The following is a 15240-nucleotide window of genomic DNA, read 5'->3' on the forward strand; positions in this document are numbered from 1 at the left end:
TTTATTAAAATAAAATTAAAAACTATTATTTAAATTTCTGTTGTTTTTGAAGCATATGATTATATTACAATTTATGATTTATTTTTTAATCTTCTAAAAGAAGTGAAGGTTTAAAATAGAAACGGAGAGGTTTTTTGTCAATAGCACCAACACAAAATCTCTTGATTAATGATTTTGATTGATTAAAATATCGGTGTTGATGATGGGTCTTTGCCAATGTTTCATCAATTATTAAATATTCGATCGTATCACTCTCCAAGAATGAATCAAATATATCTGATGTAAATTCATTTTCTGAAATGTTTAATACTTTGATTGATTGGTTTTGTTTGAATGCCTTGTCCAACTCTGCACTATGCTCCAAATAGTTTTGACTGATATCTAGTGCTTTGATTGTATGATTCGTAATCAATAATTGAGAGAATGATGGAATGTATTCTTTAACCAATGTACCATCTGTCAATATTAATGTTGTAATGTGTTGGTTGTGACACAAAGAATTGAAAAATTGTGGTGAAATGATCTTTGGAAGCTTTGATAGGCCTAAAAGTTTAATGCTTTTGTTTGTTTCCCAAATTGGTACAAATCGAGATGATAATCTTTCCAATGAAACTATTACTTCTTCTTCTTCTTCCTCTGGTTCACCTCCACTTTTGCTGCCTCTTTTTCTTTGCTCTGCCCTCCGCCTTTTTTCTTTTTCTTTTCTTTCTTTGTTTGACTTGTTAAACATGGGGTGTTCACCATGTGGACCTTCCAACCAAAGTTTTTTCATTGTTGAATTGGTGCCGAGATTGGAACATAACTCATTCCAATCCTCCAAAACATCACTAGTTCTTATGTCACCTCGACAACAAAAACTACATCCATGGTATCGGTCAGCCCAACTACTTATTCCTCTATTATATTGACCGGCAACGTCGTGTACCGGTTGTTCCTTTTCGATAGGACATGTAATGATACCAACTTTGAGAGATTGAATATTGAATGAATCGTCATCGCCTACATATTCTTTTAAATGTGACAATTCAACAAAATCATATGCAATGTTGATGTGTTGAGTTGTGGTGAGATGTTGGAATAGATCTGGGTGATTGAAATGAACAACTCCACCATCATGATTGCCTTCATCAAATCGCAGATTGACATGGTTTGGTTGGAGATCATCAAGCATTTGATGAAAATATTTGGTATTATAGAGATAATCAGAGTCTATGTGAGAGACGACAGTGTTTGGCTTCAACCCCTTAATACAAGAATTATCAGGCCATTCAAACCCAGTTTGATCGGTGATATTCAACTTTAGATTGACTTGGATGTGTGGGAATGCATTGATTACTTGTATGATGGCTTGTGAAGCTTGCATGTTTATATTCTCTCCAACAATATCGATTGTTTTGAGGTGTGGTAATAGTAGAGGTAATCTTGAATAGTCAAACTCTTTAAAGTTTGGTGGTCGTTGTCTTCGTTGTCGTCGTCGTTGCAATTGACCAACCATAATATTCCAATAGAGGTACTCTACACTACCACCACCGCTACTACTACTACTACTACTACTACTACTACTACTACTACTACTATCCTTAGCTGAAAAGCTTGATTCTTTCATTGGACCAACTATGTGTACACTTGATGATGCTATTTGTTTGGTCACTTGCATCCACCATTTAGACACTAATGCAATATTGCCTAGTGTATTAAATGGTGGTGATGATGATGATGAACCGACACTACGACGTCGACTAGTACTCTCTTTAGGTCTTTTGTTAAACATTAGATGTGATACTTGTTGTGAAGTCAAGTACTGAAATCCATGGCAATGATCAACACCTTTGATATCATATTGAACATCCCTTGTATGAACCATCTTGTCAATAATCATAGCTTGAATGTATTTTGATAGTACACAACCAACACTACCACCTTCATCGTCCAATGATGATGGTTTCATATTGACATTCTTGTTTGTCTTGGGGTGATCATCTGCTGTGTTTGTTGTAGTAGTGGAACCAATCATTTCACAAGTTTCTATTCACTGTGTAAGACTCTTACATGTGCATGACTCTTGATGAAACTTTTTAAATAAATAAATATATATAAATATATGTATGTAATATATGTATTCTTTTTTTTAAAAGATAAATAATTGGGGGAAACAACAAAGCGGTCGTTTAGGGTTTTTATTATTTACAAGTATTGCATTGAAGTTCATTATGAATAATATTATTTATCACAAAGTAGTAGTCGTAGTATCATTATTTACAACTCTAGAGATAGGAGAGAGAGCAATGGATGCGCGGTTGATTGTTGTTTGATCGGTCAATAACAATCATCAACGATCAATCATCGTTGAAGGTGCAGATATGTTTGGTTTGGTTTGGTTGCTGATGACATAGCTATCAACAGATTGTTATCAATGATTACCAACGACTCCAAAGTGGTTTAGAGAATATAGATAGATGGTTAAATGATTGTTGTGTAGATGTTGTCGAGGATGACGATAACATATACGAAGAGGATGATGATGATGACGATTGGTTATGGTTGTTGTTGGTCATCATGTTCAATCCCATTTTATTTGATAGTGCAGCTATATAATTTAAAAAGAAGAAGAAGAATGATTAATAATCAGATCTCATTTAAGTGTGTATGTATGTATCAATGATGATGATGATATTTACCAAATAGCATTTTAGTGTTTAATAATTAATTAATATATTTGATAATTTACTTTTTTAGTATTGTTATACTGTTTACGTAATATTACTTAAATAGTTGGGTATTCCCAACAACAACAACAACGGCAGTTGGGAATTATAATTAGCATTGATCATCATTATCATCATATTCCAAATCAATCAAAATGCAAACTCACGATCGCAGTTATGTTGTTGTCAACATTAACTGATAATCTATTGTTGTCAGTGGTAGTAGTCAATTAGCATTTATAATTTACATGGATGACAACAACATTGGTAGATCTGTAATAGATGCTTTTCAAAAATTATGATGATTTGGTTGACTGTGTGTGTTTTGAATAATTCATCAAAATAATCTATTCAATGTTGACATCAACCAATTTAATTCCGGACCCATCACTATTTACAAACAATGTACACAGACTAAAGGTATGATATATGCCATCATCATCTGATATTACAGATATACATCAATGACTCTAACTCTTTTATCTCTTTTATTTAGCATTCAACCATATTGATTAAATTGTATGATGATGATGATGATGATGTATGTTGACGACAGACGAGAATAGATTTTAATCAAGCCTAATATAGTCTATTTCCATCGGTTGGCCGATTTAATCATTTCAAATGCGTACAATCGGATTTAATTTAATTTACAATGGCAATTTTAGTTTATTGATGTTGTCGATATGCTATTTCTAAATTGTAAATCAGATGCTAGGTTACAATTTGAATTATCCTTCGTCATCTTCAACAACTATAAAAGATTAACTTTTATCAATTATTCATTTTCAATTGTTCATTTTATTTATTCTATTTCAACTCGACGATAAATAATAATCTAAACACAATGAATATATATATATACACATATATCTATAGATTGGTAACTATAAATAAATACAATTAGAAATATAATTATAGTCGATTAACTAACCATTTACCTTAATTTAAATAGCATTTTCAATGATAGTAATTAAGATTGCCTAATTGCGCTTTTATAATTCTCGAGGACTTTGGGGTCATATGGACCTCAATCAAATAGATAGATATACAATCAATAGAATCGATACTATGTTCATCCATCATAATAATGATCGTATCGATAATATGTATAATGGGTTGTGTGAGTATGTGGTGTGATTATGATTAAGAGATCTGGAAAATGTAAATCATAATTTCCACACACACACGTTCGGAATAATGTGGATGATGTCAACAACACATTACTCACAACTCAAACAGCGTTTATCAATTTTGATTTATTTTGATATGCTTGGAATTAAATATCATCTGCTATTTAGTTTACATGATGATGACAACAACTTTAATTCCGTGATTCAACCACTCCACACAATTCAATCAATATCCACATTCCACAACACACCAACAAGAGAGTATAAATAGAAATTGATTCGCAATCATTCAAATCATCAAATCAACAACAAACAACTAAATCAACAAACACAGTTTTAAATTAAAAACTATAAAATCTTTAAATTAAATTAAATTACATTAAATTATTCTAAAAATGTCATTATTTGGTATGTATTAATCACTAATTCAATTCCAATTTAAAACAATATTCTAATCAAACTTTTAATTTAATTTAATTATAGCATCACTTTCAAAGATTGGATCAATCAACAACACCAACTCTATTAAACAATCATGTTCTTCCTCTTCAAATAACTCAATGATTATTTCAATGAACAATGGAAGCAGTATTCAATCTGAAAATATGAATGCCTTCTCCAAACCATTCTGGGGAAAATGGTAAATTCACCAACAACCAACTCTCTTAATTTATTAAAAAGTGATCAATCGAATCTTGTAAATAATAATAATAACAATAATCACTTTTAATGTTCACAATCAAAATCTATGACATTTTGTAAATCATTTATCTATCTATTTATTAAAATAAAATTAAAAACTATTATTGACATCAAGAGGGAATATTTATTTTTTTATTTATTTACAATTGTTAAAGGGTTAAAATTGATGGATTAGTACATGGAGGAGAGGAGATATATAGAATTGATCTCATCAATCACGGTCTTGCATTTTGGTGCCTTCTATTTCCAGAGCCATCTCTGCGGCTTTTGCTTGAGAGAATCCCAGTCTAATGAAAATGGCATGGAGTCCAGAATCCACCCATGCAGGGAGACTGTTGATCAAGTACCTGCGAAGAAGGTCCCACATCTTCTTGAAGATCATTATGATCCCATTGGGAGTATTGTACAAGGGATTAGGATTTGGGTGATTTTTCTTGACATTGATGAGAGTTTCGGTCAAGATTTCGGTGGATTCTGTGCGCATCTCGTCATAGTTGATTTTCCCATTCTTTGCAAAACAGGTGGCCAGCATACTATCACAGATGAATCCTCTATCAAGGAAGGTTTGTTTGTTTCGGTCCATCCATTTTGGCATTGAAATTTCATTCTCGCATCCAGTTACCACAAGAACAACCGGGACGGTTCCCCCACACAACCCCTCTGCAAAGAGTTTGTAGTTGTCAACTGTGCTCTGGAGGATGGATCCCTGGCGAATCACCATGACAAGGGCATGGTAACCCTCCCGCGACGCCTTGATGAGTCGGATCAACTTGGTGATTGCAGTCTTGGAGTCAACCTTGCCCTCCTCGCACTCGTCCAAGCCAGCAGTGTCGGTAAAGCTGAACTGGTAGCCACTGATAACACCTTTTACAGTGTTGTGGTCAGTGGTAGTTCCAATGGCGTCACTACTAGTGGGTAGGTCTTTTCCGGTCATCTCGTTGATCAAGGATGTCTTTCCAGTGTTTGAGGTACCAAAGACAAGGACTCGGATTTCATTGTCAGACATGAGTAGTTGGTAGTATTTGTTATAATAAATATAAATAGAATTTGTAAATGTGAGATAGATAGAGTGATTCAATGTTATGAAGCTTGAGATAATGTTCTCTTGGGAAGAAATTAAAAATTATTATTTAAACCTTTGGACTGGTCAGTCAAAAATAAATATGTTTTGATAGAGTAGACTTGATAAAATAGGAACAGATCAAACCTCTTAGGGTATGTTCATAATGCCTATTTTAAGAAGGAAAGGTGATATTTTAGGTTTCTTTAAACTTAGAAATTTGATAAATTAAAGGAAGCATGCTCCATATTTGGTTATGCTTTGAGTGTTTATGATGGTTGTGGGGGCAAGCAAAATTGTGTACATCTAAACATTCTATTTTAAGATTGGTTATTAACATAATTGAAAGTGACTATAATAAGCATAGAATGAGTCTTGATCGAAATTACAAGTAAAATTATTAGATTTGGTACTTTTTGGACAAACCAGAAATAGTATAATATATAAATATATTTATTTGTTAAACAAATATCTAAATACATCATAAATAATAATTAAAAAGTTGGAGGTGCACAAAATAGAAGCTGTGGAGAAAAGGGGGGTTTTTATTTTAATTATTTACAAAAGAGTGTTGATAAAGTTCATTATGAATAATATTATTTATCACAAAGTAGTAGTAGTAGTAGTATCATTATATACAACTCTCTTTCTCTAAGCAGAATAGAGAATAGATAGAGAGCAATGCATGGTTGATTGTTGTTTGATCGGTCAATAACAATCATCATCGATCAATCATCGTAGAGAAGATTAATTTGGTTTGGTTTGGTTGTTGAGCTGATGGCATCAGTGGTTACCAACGACTCCAAAGTGGTTTAGAGAATATAGATAGATGGTTAAATGATTGTTGTGTAGATGTTGTCGAGGATGACGATAACACATACGAAGAGGATGATGATGATGACGATTGGTTATGGTTGTTGTTGGTCATCATGTTCAATCCCATTTTATTTGATAGTGCAGCTATATAATTGAAAAAGAAGAAGAATGATGATTAATAATCAGATCTAATTTAAGTGGTTTATGTATGTATAAACATGATGTTGATGATGATATTTACCAAATAACATTTTAGTGTGTTTGTTTAATGATGATAATTAATTAATTAATATATATTTGATAATTTACTTTTTTAGTATTATTATACTGTTTACGTATATTCCTTAAATAGTTGGGTATTCCCAACAACAACAACAACGGCAGTTGGGAATTATAATTAGCATTGATCATCATTATCATCATATTCGAAATCAATCAAAATGCTAAAATCATGATCGCAGTTTATGTTGTTGTCAACATTAACTGATAATCTATTGTTGTCAGTGGTAGTAGTCAATTAGAATTTATAATTTACATGGATGACAACAACATTGGTAGATCTGTAATAGATGCTTTTCAAAAATAATTTATTATTTTAATAGATTTGATTGACTGTGTGTGTTTTGAACGATTCATCAAAATAATCTATTCAATGTTGACATCAACCAATTTAATTCCGGACCCATCACTATTTACAAACAATGTACACAGACTAAAGGTATGATATATGCCATCATCATCTGATATTTCAGATATACATCAATGACTCTAACTCTTTTATCTCTTTTATTTAGCATTCAATCATATTAATTGATTAAATTGTATGATGATGATGATGATGTATGTTGACGACAGACGAGAATAGATTTTAATCAAGCCTAATATAGTCTATTTCCATCGGTTGACCGATTTAATCATTTCAAATGCGTACAATCGGATTTAATTTAATTTACAATGGCAGGATAAGATAATTTATTAATGTTGTCGCTATGCTATTTCTAAATTGTAAATCAGATTTCTAGATTAATCCTCCATTTAATTTGATTGAATTATCCGTCGTCACCGTCAACTATAAAAGCAAATACCAAACCCAATTTTTAGTTAAGTTTGTTCTTTTATTTATTCAAATGATAAATAATAATAATCTAAACACAATGAATATATATATCTATAGATTGGTAAATATAATCTAATAATTTGACAAATTATAAATATAGTCAATTAACTTTATTTATTTAATTTAAATAGCATTTTTCAATGATATTATTAATAGGAATGGCCAAATAGGACTTTTATAATTCTCGAGGACTTTGGAATCATATGGACCTCAATCAAATAGATAGATATACAACCAATAGAATCGATACTATCAATAGAATCGATATGATAGTATCGATATTTATTGATATGTGAGTGTGTGGTGTGATTATGATTAAGAGATCTGGAAAATGTAAATCATAATTTCCACACACACACACACACACAACATTCGGAATAATGTGGATGATGTCAACAACACATTACTCACAACTCAAACAACGTTTATCAATTTGATATACATTTTGATATGCTTGGAATTAAATATCATCTGTTATTTAGTTTACAGGATGATGACAACAACTTTAATTCCGTGATTCAACCACTCCACACAATTCAATCAATATCCACATTCCACAACACACCAACAAGAGAGTATAAATAGAAATTGATTCGCAATCATTCAAATCATCAAATCAACAGCAAACAACTAAATCAACAAACAACAAACACAGTTTTAAATTAAAAACTATCAAATCTTAAATTAAATTAATCTAAAAATGTCATTATTTGGTATGTATTAATTAAATCTAATTCAATTTCAATTTAAAACAATATTCTAATATCAAAATTTAATTTAATTTAATTATAGCATCACTTTCAAAGATTGGATCAATCAACAACACCAACTCTATTAAACAATCCTCTTCAAATAATTCAATGATTATTTCAATGAACAATGGAAGCAGTATTCAATCTGAAAACATGAATGCCTTCTCCAAACCATTCTGGGGAAAATGGTAAATTCATCAACAACCAACTCTCTTAATTTATTAAAAGTGATCAATCGAATCTTGTAAATAATAATAATAATCACTTTTAATATTCACAATCAAAATCCAATACATTTGTAAATCATATTATATCTATTTATTAAAATAAAATTATAATTTAAAACTAAAATATTAAACTTAAGTAAATTTATTCTATAATTTATTTTTAAAACAAACTCTGAGTTTTTAGTTTGTTTTGACTTTTCGCGCATGGTCTTCAAAAATGGTGAAAGATCAGACGTGTCAATCTGTCTGTGATTCGGCCGATATTACAAAAGCATATATAGATAGAAAGGGCAGATAGAGAATAGGCTGGTTCATGTTGTCTCACTACAAACTAAGAAGTTTTATCTTCATCATCTTCCTATGGTATCTACTGCAAGTGATAGTGTCTGTTAACATCCCCATAGTCAATGCTCAACCTACCCCTCCTCTAACAATCAATGCTGATGAAGGTAAGATTTAGATAGATAGATATTGTCACGTAAGAGTTTATAGTCATCTGTAAATCATTGACACTAACGATCGATCTATCGGTTGATTAATTTATATTATAGTACCATCTCTGACTTTTATGATCAAACAATATGGAATGAATTGGACGTTGGTTGATAATGTATTATCAAATTACAATGCTTTTTATGTCTCTGTTGTCGATGGATCGATTACTTCTCTGTATGTATACAAAATTGGTTCTTCTTCTGATGTACTTTGAAAATGACTTACTGTCTTACTTACTTGCTTGCTTACCATCATCGGATTGTAGGACATTGATGGTGTCCGCAGCACAACAATTTGTTAACTATGAATTACCAGACCGATCACTTTCGGCACTTTATTTCCCAAACTTGACCTCTCTTTCAATTGATTCGTTTCAAAAAGATGGCAGTATCAACATTCTATACATGGTCAGGAACCTATCCAACCTCAGAAGATTATTAATCGTAAACCCTCACATTCCCTATATTCCCGATGGATTCCCATTCACTTTGGACAAACTAAATTATTTGTATGTAAGATGTGAGTAGCAGGAGTAGGAGTACTACACATTCATCCGGATACCTAACTAATGAAACGTTTCATTCATTTAGAATGTACCGTGGCCCAACCACCATTCCAAAGAATATCAATTCATTATATTATCCTAAATTGGCTGATTTGTATGTATGCACGATCACATATATTTACAGTAAAACATGCTCGAGATATATATATATATATAAATGTTTATAACTAACCCAAAATGTTGTTTGTAATCAAACTAGCAATATAGACTTTCAGATTGAACCTATGCCAGATGGTTTTGGAGAGGGTCTTAGGATGAAAGTGCTTCTGAGACCTTTAAAACTTCATAGCTATTATACACCATCGACTCGAGTATTTCGGTTTCCAGACTCGATGTGCGGGTCGTACCTCTCTAGTGATAAACCAGTCACCGAGAAGATCACATATGAAGCCGAATGTTTCCAATGTTTTGGTGGCGCACAATCTCCTTATTTTTCAGGACTTTCATTTTTTTTTGGAGAATATTATTATCCTTGTGGTATGATGAATCAATCAGATGACTACGACGTACAACAACAAATAATAATAATAATAATGGAAATAATTATTTACTTTTTTCTTTCTTTCTTTCTTTCTCTTTTAGATATCAGGGTAACATCACTATACTATAAGCAAAACGATACAGTCATTATCAATGGTAATAATCTTCTATGGTCTTGGTTGCAATATACTCCATCACCCAATGGTATGTCCGAGTACATACTCTTCAACCATATGATGCAATACAAACGATCCAATTTAAATCCAATAGAAGATCGAGTGGTGCTGGGTATTAGTAGAACAGGTAGAACTTCAGCTTCCATTCCAGTATTATTCACTCGAATCAATCTTGGCAAATTTATAACTATAAATCAACAACCTTTTGGAGTCAACATATCAATCAACCTAAACTATAATATCAATATCCAACACTTTATATCTTTAAATGGTGCAGCTTGTCGGAAATATAATAATAATAATGCAGTCTATATCAACGATACATTATCATGTTTCTTTCCACTTCAAATATCATCACAATCAACTCTATTGAATTATAATATTGCCAACACTGAGAATCATGAAATATATCAATACAATTTTACAAGACGTATGTAGTATTAATCACAGTTCTATTCTACCCACCATCATTAATAATGAACACATTAATTAATTAACTCTATCTCCAAATCCAATAGAATATCCTTTACTTTCACCCAATAATTATACTATAACGATGATGCCGATGACGAATGAATCAACAACTCCACAACAATATAAATTAGAATTAATTGGTCAATTTGGAATGATTAATCAAACAAGTACAACAATGTCATCGGTCCTGATCAATAATACCGATTGTATTATTTCATCGATCAATTCAACTTATTTGGAGTGTAATATTACATTGAATACAAATGGTCGAGGAAGAGTCGATGATGATGATGATGATGATGATGGTGAATACGTTGAGATTTATATTTCAATCGATGGACACTCATTCACATCTTTTGATTCTATTTATATTGAATATCCTGCTATATATCCCAATACTTCATCATCCTCTTCATCTTCCTCTTCCTCTTCAAACGATAGCGATAACCCAAAGATTAGTAATGATTACCAATCAAACAGCAAATATTATATTATTGCAGGTGTTTTAGGAGGTGCATTGGTAGCAGGTTCTGCTGTTTTAATAATCATTCGTATCAAGAGAAAACAACTGATCAACTCAAGGATAAAATTCAACACTCGACTAGAATTAAAGACAATATAAATAATATTATTCGCGATAGTAGTTCAACTGATATTATTTCTATTTGAGTAGAAATAATAAATACTATTTCTAAAGAAAAAAACCCAGATATTTTCAGCGCTATTATTCTTGTTATTTTTATTTAATTTTATAAAACGATCATGGGTAGTTGTATCGAGGCACTCCGATCGGATGATTCAATAACAAATATATACATAGATAGATAGGGCAGATAGAGTATATACCCCTTTGCTCAGACGGTTGATGTTGTCTCACTGCAAACTAAGAAGTTTCATCTTCCTCATCTTCTCCCTCTGGTTTACCATCCTTGTAGTCAATGCTCAACCTCCTCCTCCTCCTCTAACGATCAATGCTAAAGAAGGTAAGATAGACAGATCTGTCGATAGATCTATAGTTTACAGTCATTAAAATTTGAGTGTATAAATATCATTAACAATAACGCGATCAATTTAATTTATTATTATTATTGATTGATTTATACTATAGTACCATCACTGACGTTTATGATCAAACAATACATGATGAATTGGACACTGGTTGATAATGTATTATCAAATTACGATAAAGGAGATGTTGTCGTTGTCAAGGGATCGTTTACATCTCTGTATGTATCACAGTTAACTGTTGGTCAAACATTAGACTTACTTAGTTATTTTTGATTCTATTTGGATTGTAGATCATTTTTATCGGTCAGATCACAACAATACACCAACTATGAATTACCAGAACGGTCGATTTCAGCGCTCTATTTCCCAAATTTGGTCGAGCTTACAATCAACTCGCTCCAGAGGGATGGCAGTATCAACATTCTCTATATGGTGAGGAACCTATCTAAACTCAAAACACTGCAAATCACAAAACCTCACATTCAGTATATTCCCGATGGGTTCCCATTCAATTTAAACAAACTCACTACCTTGTATGTATAGTATAGGTGAATATAAATACAAAGTATGGTACCAGAGAAGCATCTAACAATAATATTTTACTCCCTCTACTACTCTGACTGTCTATTGTATTATATAGAGCATACAGAAGTCCAACCATTCCAAAGAATATCAATTCATTATATTATCCTCGATTGACTGCTATGTATGTATGCACGCCTATCTATCTATCTCTCTCACTCTTGGATATATATTTATTCCCTCATTCCATTGTTGCAAATAAATAGAAGTTTAAATAATTACATTGAAACTATACCAGATGGTTTGGGAGAGGGTCTAATGTCGGTCTTTTATTTGACTCCGTTAAGCCGATTCGTGCCATCTACTAAAACGAACTTTAGGTTGCCAGACTCTTTGTGTGGAGCCAGCAGGATATTTGATTATTCGCCAGACGACACGCCACCTGCCACATATAAAGCCGATTGTTTCAAATGCTTTGATGGCGCACTATCTCCTTATATGTTTGGAACTTCTATGCTGGACCTATCCTTTTATCCTTGTGGTATGATGCATCATCACTCAACAATATCAAATAATCGAAATAATAATAATTATTTATGTTTCTCTCTTTCTCTCTCTCTCTATCTCTCTGTTTAGATATCAGGTAACATCACTATACTATAAGCAACCCGATACAGTCATTATCAATGGTAATAATCTTCAATCATCTTTTTTTGGGTTTGACTTCTCCTCACCCAATGGAGTGACTAGTTTTATACTTTCCAACCAAATTGTGGAATACCAAAGAACCTATTTAAGTCCAATAGAAGATCAAGTACTGTTGAGTACTAGTAGAGGTACAACAGCCTCTATTCCAGTGTCATTTACTCGAATCAATCTTGGCAAATTTATAACTATAAATCAACAACCTTTTGGAGTCGACGTATTAATCAACCTAAACTATAATATCAATATCCCACACACTATATCTTTAAATGGTGCAGCTTGTCGGAAATACAATAGTATTTATATCAATGATACACTATCATGTTTCTTTCCACTGCAAATATCATCACAATCAACTCTATTGAAATATAATATTGCCAATATCAGAAATAATGAAATATATCAATACAATTTTGCAAGACGTATGTATTAATCTCTATTCTACCCACTATCATTAATAATGAACACATTAATTAATTAACTCTATCTCCAAATCCAATAGAATACCCTTTACTTTTCCCCAATAATTATACTATAACGATGATGCCGATGACGAATGAATCAACAACTCCACAACAATATAAATTAGAATTAATTGGTCAATTTGGAATGATTAATCAAACAAGTACAACAATGTCATCGGTCCTGATCAATAATACCGATTGTATTATTTCATCGATCAATTCAACTTATTTGGAGTGTAATATTACTTTGAATACAAATGGTCGAGGAAGAGTCGATGATGATGATGATGATGATGATGGTGAATACGTTGAGATTTATATTTCAATCGATGGACACTCATTCACATCTTTTGATTCTATTTATATTAAATATCCCAATACCTCCTCATCTTCTTCTTCTTCTTCATCCTCTTCTTCCTCTTCATCAAACGATAGCGATAACCCAAAGATTAGTAATAGCGATTACCAATCAAACAGCAAATATTATATTATTGCAGGTGTTTTAGGAGGTGCATTGGTAGCAGGTTCTGCTGTTTTAATATCCATTCGTATCAAGAGAAAACGACTGATCAACTCAAGGATAAAATTCAACACTCGACTAGAATTAAAGACAAGAAAAGATATGCTCAGTTAAAGAAAATATAAATAATAATATTTGTAACTAGTATATGTAATAATAATGGTGTAATGTAAATAATAGGTTTCCAATTTTTTTTTGGATAAAGGATACAGAGGAGAAACAGATTTTTTATTTTATTTATTTTAATTATTTACAAAAGAGTGTTGTTGATGAAGTTCATTATGAATAATATTATTTATCACAACTTATCATCAGCAGTAGTAGTAGTAGTAGTAGTATACTAATCGTATCGTTATATACAATCCACGGTTGATTGTTTGTTTGATCGGTCAATAACAATCATCAACGATCAATCATCGTTGAAGGTGCAGATATGTTTGGTTGGTTGCTGAAGCGATCAGTGATATTATTAGTATTACCAACGACTCCAAAGTGGTTTAGAAAATACAGATAGATGGTTAAATGATTGTTGTGTAGATGTCAACGATGTCGAGGATGATGACGATAATATATACGAAGAGGATGATGACAACGATTGGTTATGGTTGTTGTTGGTCATCATGTTCAATCCCATTTTATTAGATAGTGCAGCTATATAATTGAAAAAGAAGAATGATGATTAATAATCAGATCTAATTTAAGTGGTGTATGTATGTATCAATGATGATTTTGATGATGATATTTACCAAATAACATTTTAGCGTTTAATAATTAATTAATTAATATATTTGATAATTTACTTTTTTAGTATTGTTATACTGTTTACGTAATATTCCTTAAATAGTTGGGTATTCCCAACAACAACAACAACGGCAGTTGAGAATTATAATTAGCATTGATCATCATTATCATCATATTCGAAATCAATCAAAATGCAAACCCACGATCGCAGTTTATGTTGTTGTCAACATTAACTGATAATCTATTGTTGTCAGTGGTAGTAGTCAATTAGCATTTATAATTTACATGGATGACAACAACATTGGTAGATCTGTAATAGATGCTTTTCAAAAATTATGATGATTTGGTTGACTGTGTGTGTTTTGAACGATTCATCAAAATAATCTATTCAATGTTGACATCAACCAATTTAATTCCGGACCCATCACTATTTACAAACAATGTACACAGACTAAAGGTATGATATGTGCCATCATCATCTGATTTTACAGATATACATCAATGACTCTAACTCTTTTATCTCTTTTATTTAGCAATCATATTAATTGATTAAATTGTATGATGATGATGATGATGAT

At 31.6% G+C, this 15240-nt stretch overlaps 5 protein-coding genes across 5 annotated transcripts; 4 read left to right on the top strand and 1 right to left on the bottom strand.

The window, feature by feature from the left end:
• Positions 1-85: 85 nt before the first annotated feature.
• Positions 86-2014, bottom strand: DFA_06707 (uncharacterized protein; the record flags this gene model as incomplete). Its single annotated transcript, XM_004356879.1, has 1 exon — positions 86-2014. One exon carries the CDS (start codon positions 2012-2014, stop codon positions 86-88), a length of 1929 nt encoding a protein of 642 aa, XP_004356933.1.
• A 2219-nt stretch (positions 2015-4233) lies between these two features.
• On the top strand, positions 4234-4831 carry DFA_06708 (uncharacterized protein; the record flags this gene model as incomplete). The annotated part of the gene is made up of 3 exons (XM_004356880.1): positions 4234-4246; positions 4322-4478; positions 4696-4831. The coding sequence occupies 3 exons, from the start codon at positions 4234-4236 to the stop codon at positions 4829-4831; spliced, it is 306 nt and encodes a 101-aa protein (XP_004356934.1).
• Positions 4832-5270: 439 nt separating this feature from the next.
• On the top strand, positions 5271-7234 carry DFA_06709 (uncharacterized protein; the record flags this gene model as incomplete). The annotated part of the gene is made up of 5 exons (XM_004356881.1): positions 5271-5455; positions 5926-5991; positions 6603-6622; positions 7019-7134; positions 7211-7234. 5 exons carry the CDS (start codon positions 5271-5273, stop codon positions 7232-7234), a joined length of 411 nt encoding a protein of 136 aa, XP_004356935.1.
• A 999-nt stretch (positions 7235-8233) lies between these two features.
• Positions 8234-8556, top strand: DFA_06710 (uncharacterized protein; the record flags this gene model as incomplete). Its single annotated transcript, XM_004356882.1, has 3 exons — positions 8234-8246; positions 8326-8473; positions 8514-8556. The coding sequence occupies 3 exons, from the start codon at positions 8234-8236 to the stop codon at positions 8554-8556; spliced, it is 204 nt and encodes a 67-aa protein (XP_004356936.1).
• Positions 8557-8729: 173 nt separating this feature from the next.
• DFA_06711 (uncharacterized protein) lies at positions 8730-14761 on the top strand (the record flags this gene model as incomplete). Its single annotated transcript, XM_004356883.1, has 16 exons — positions 8730-8802; positions 8917-8961; positions 9064-9181; positions 9598-9666; positions 9862-10049; positions 10155-10658; positions 10747-11253; positions 11811-11928; positions 12001-12054; positions 12351-12416; positions 12499-12773; positions 13039-13359; positions 13527-13933; positions 14395-14531; positions 14612-14631; positions 14730-14761. The coding sequence occupies 16 exons, from the start codon at positions 8730-8732 to the stop codon at positions 14759-14761; spliced, it is 2934 nt and encodes a 977-aa protein (XP_004356937.1).
• Between the last annotated feature and the right edge of the window lie 479 nt (positions 14762-15240).

This window comes from Cavenderia fasciculata, assembly GCF_000203815.1.
Source record: "Cavenderia fasciculata unplaced genomic scaffold Scf_EJPB12P01AWP9W-5, whole genome shotgun sequence".
In the NCBI taxonomy this organism is placed as follows: domain Eukaryota; phylum Evosea; class Eumycetozoa; order Acytosteliales; family Cavenderiaceae; genus Cavenderia; species Cavenderia fasciculata.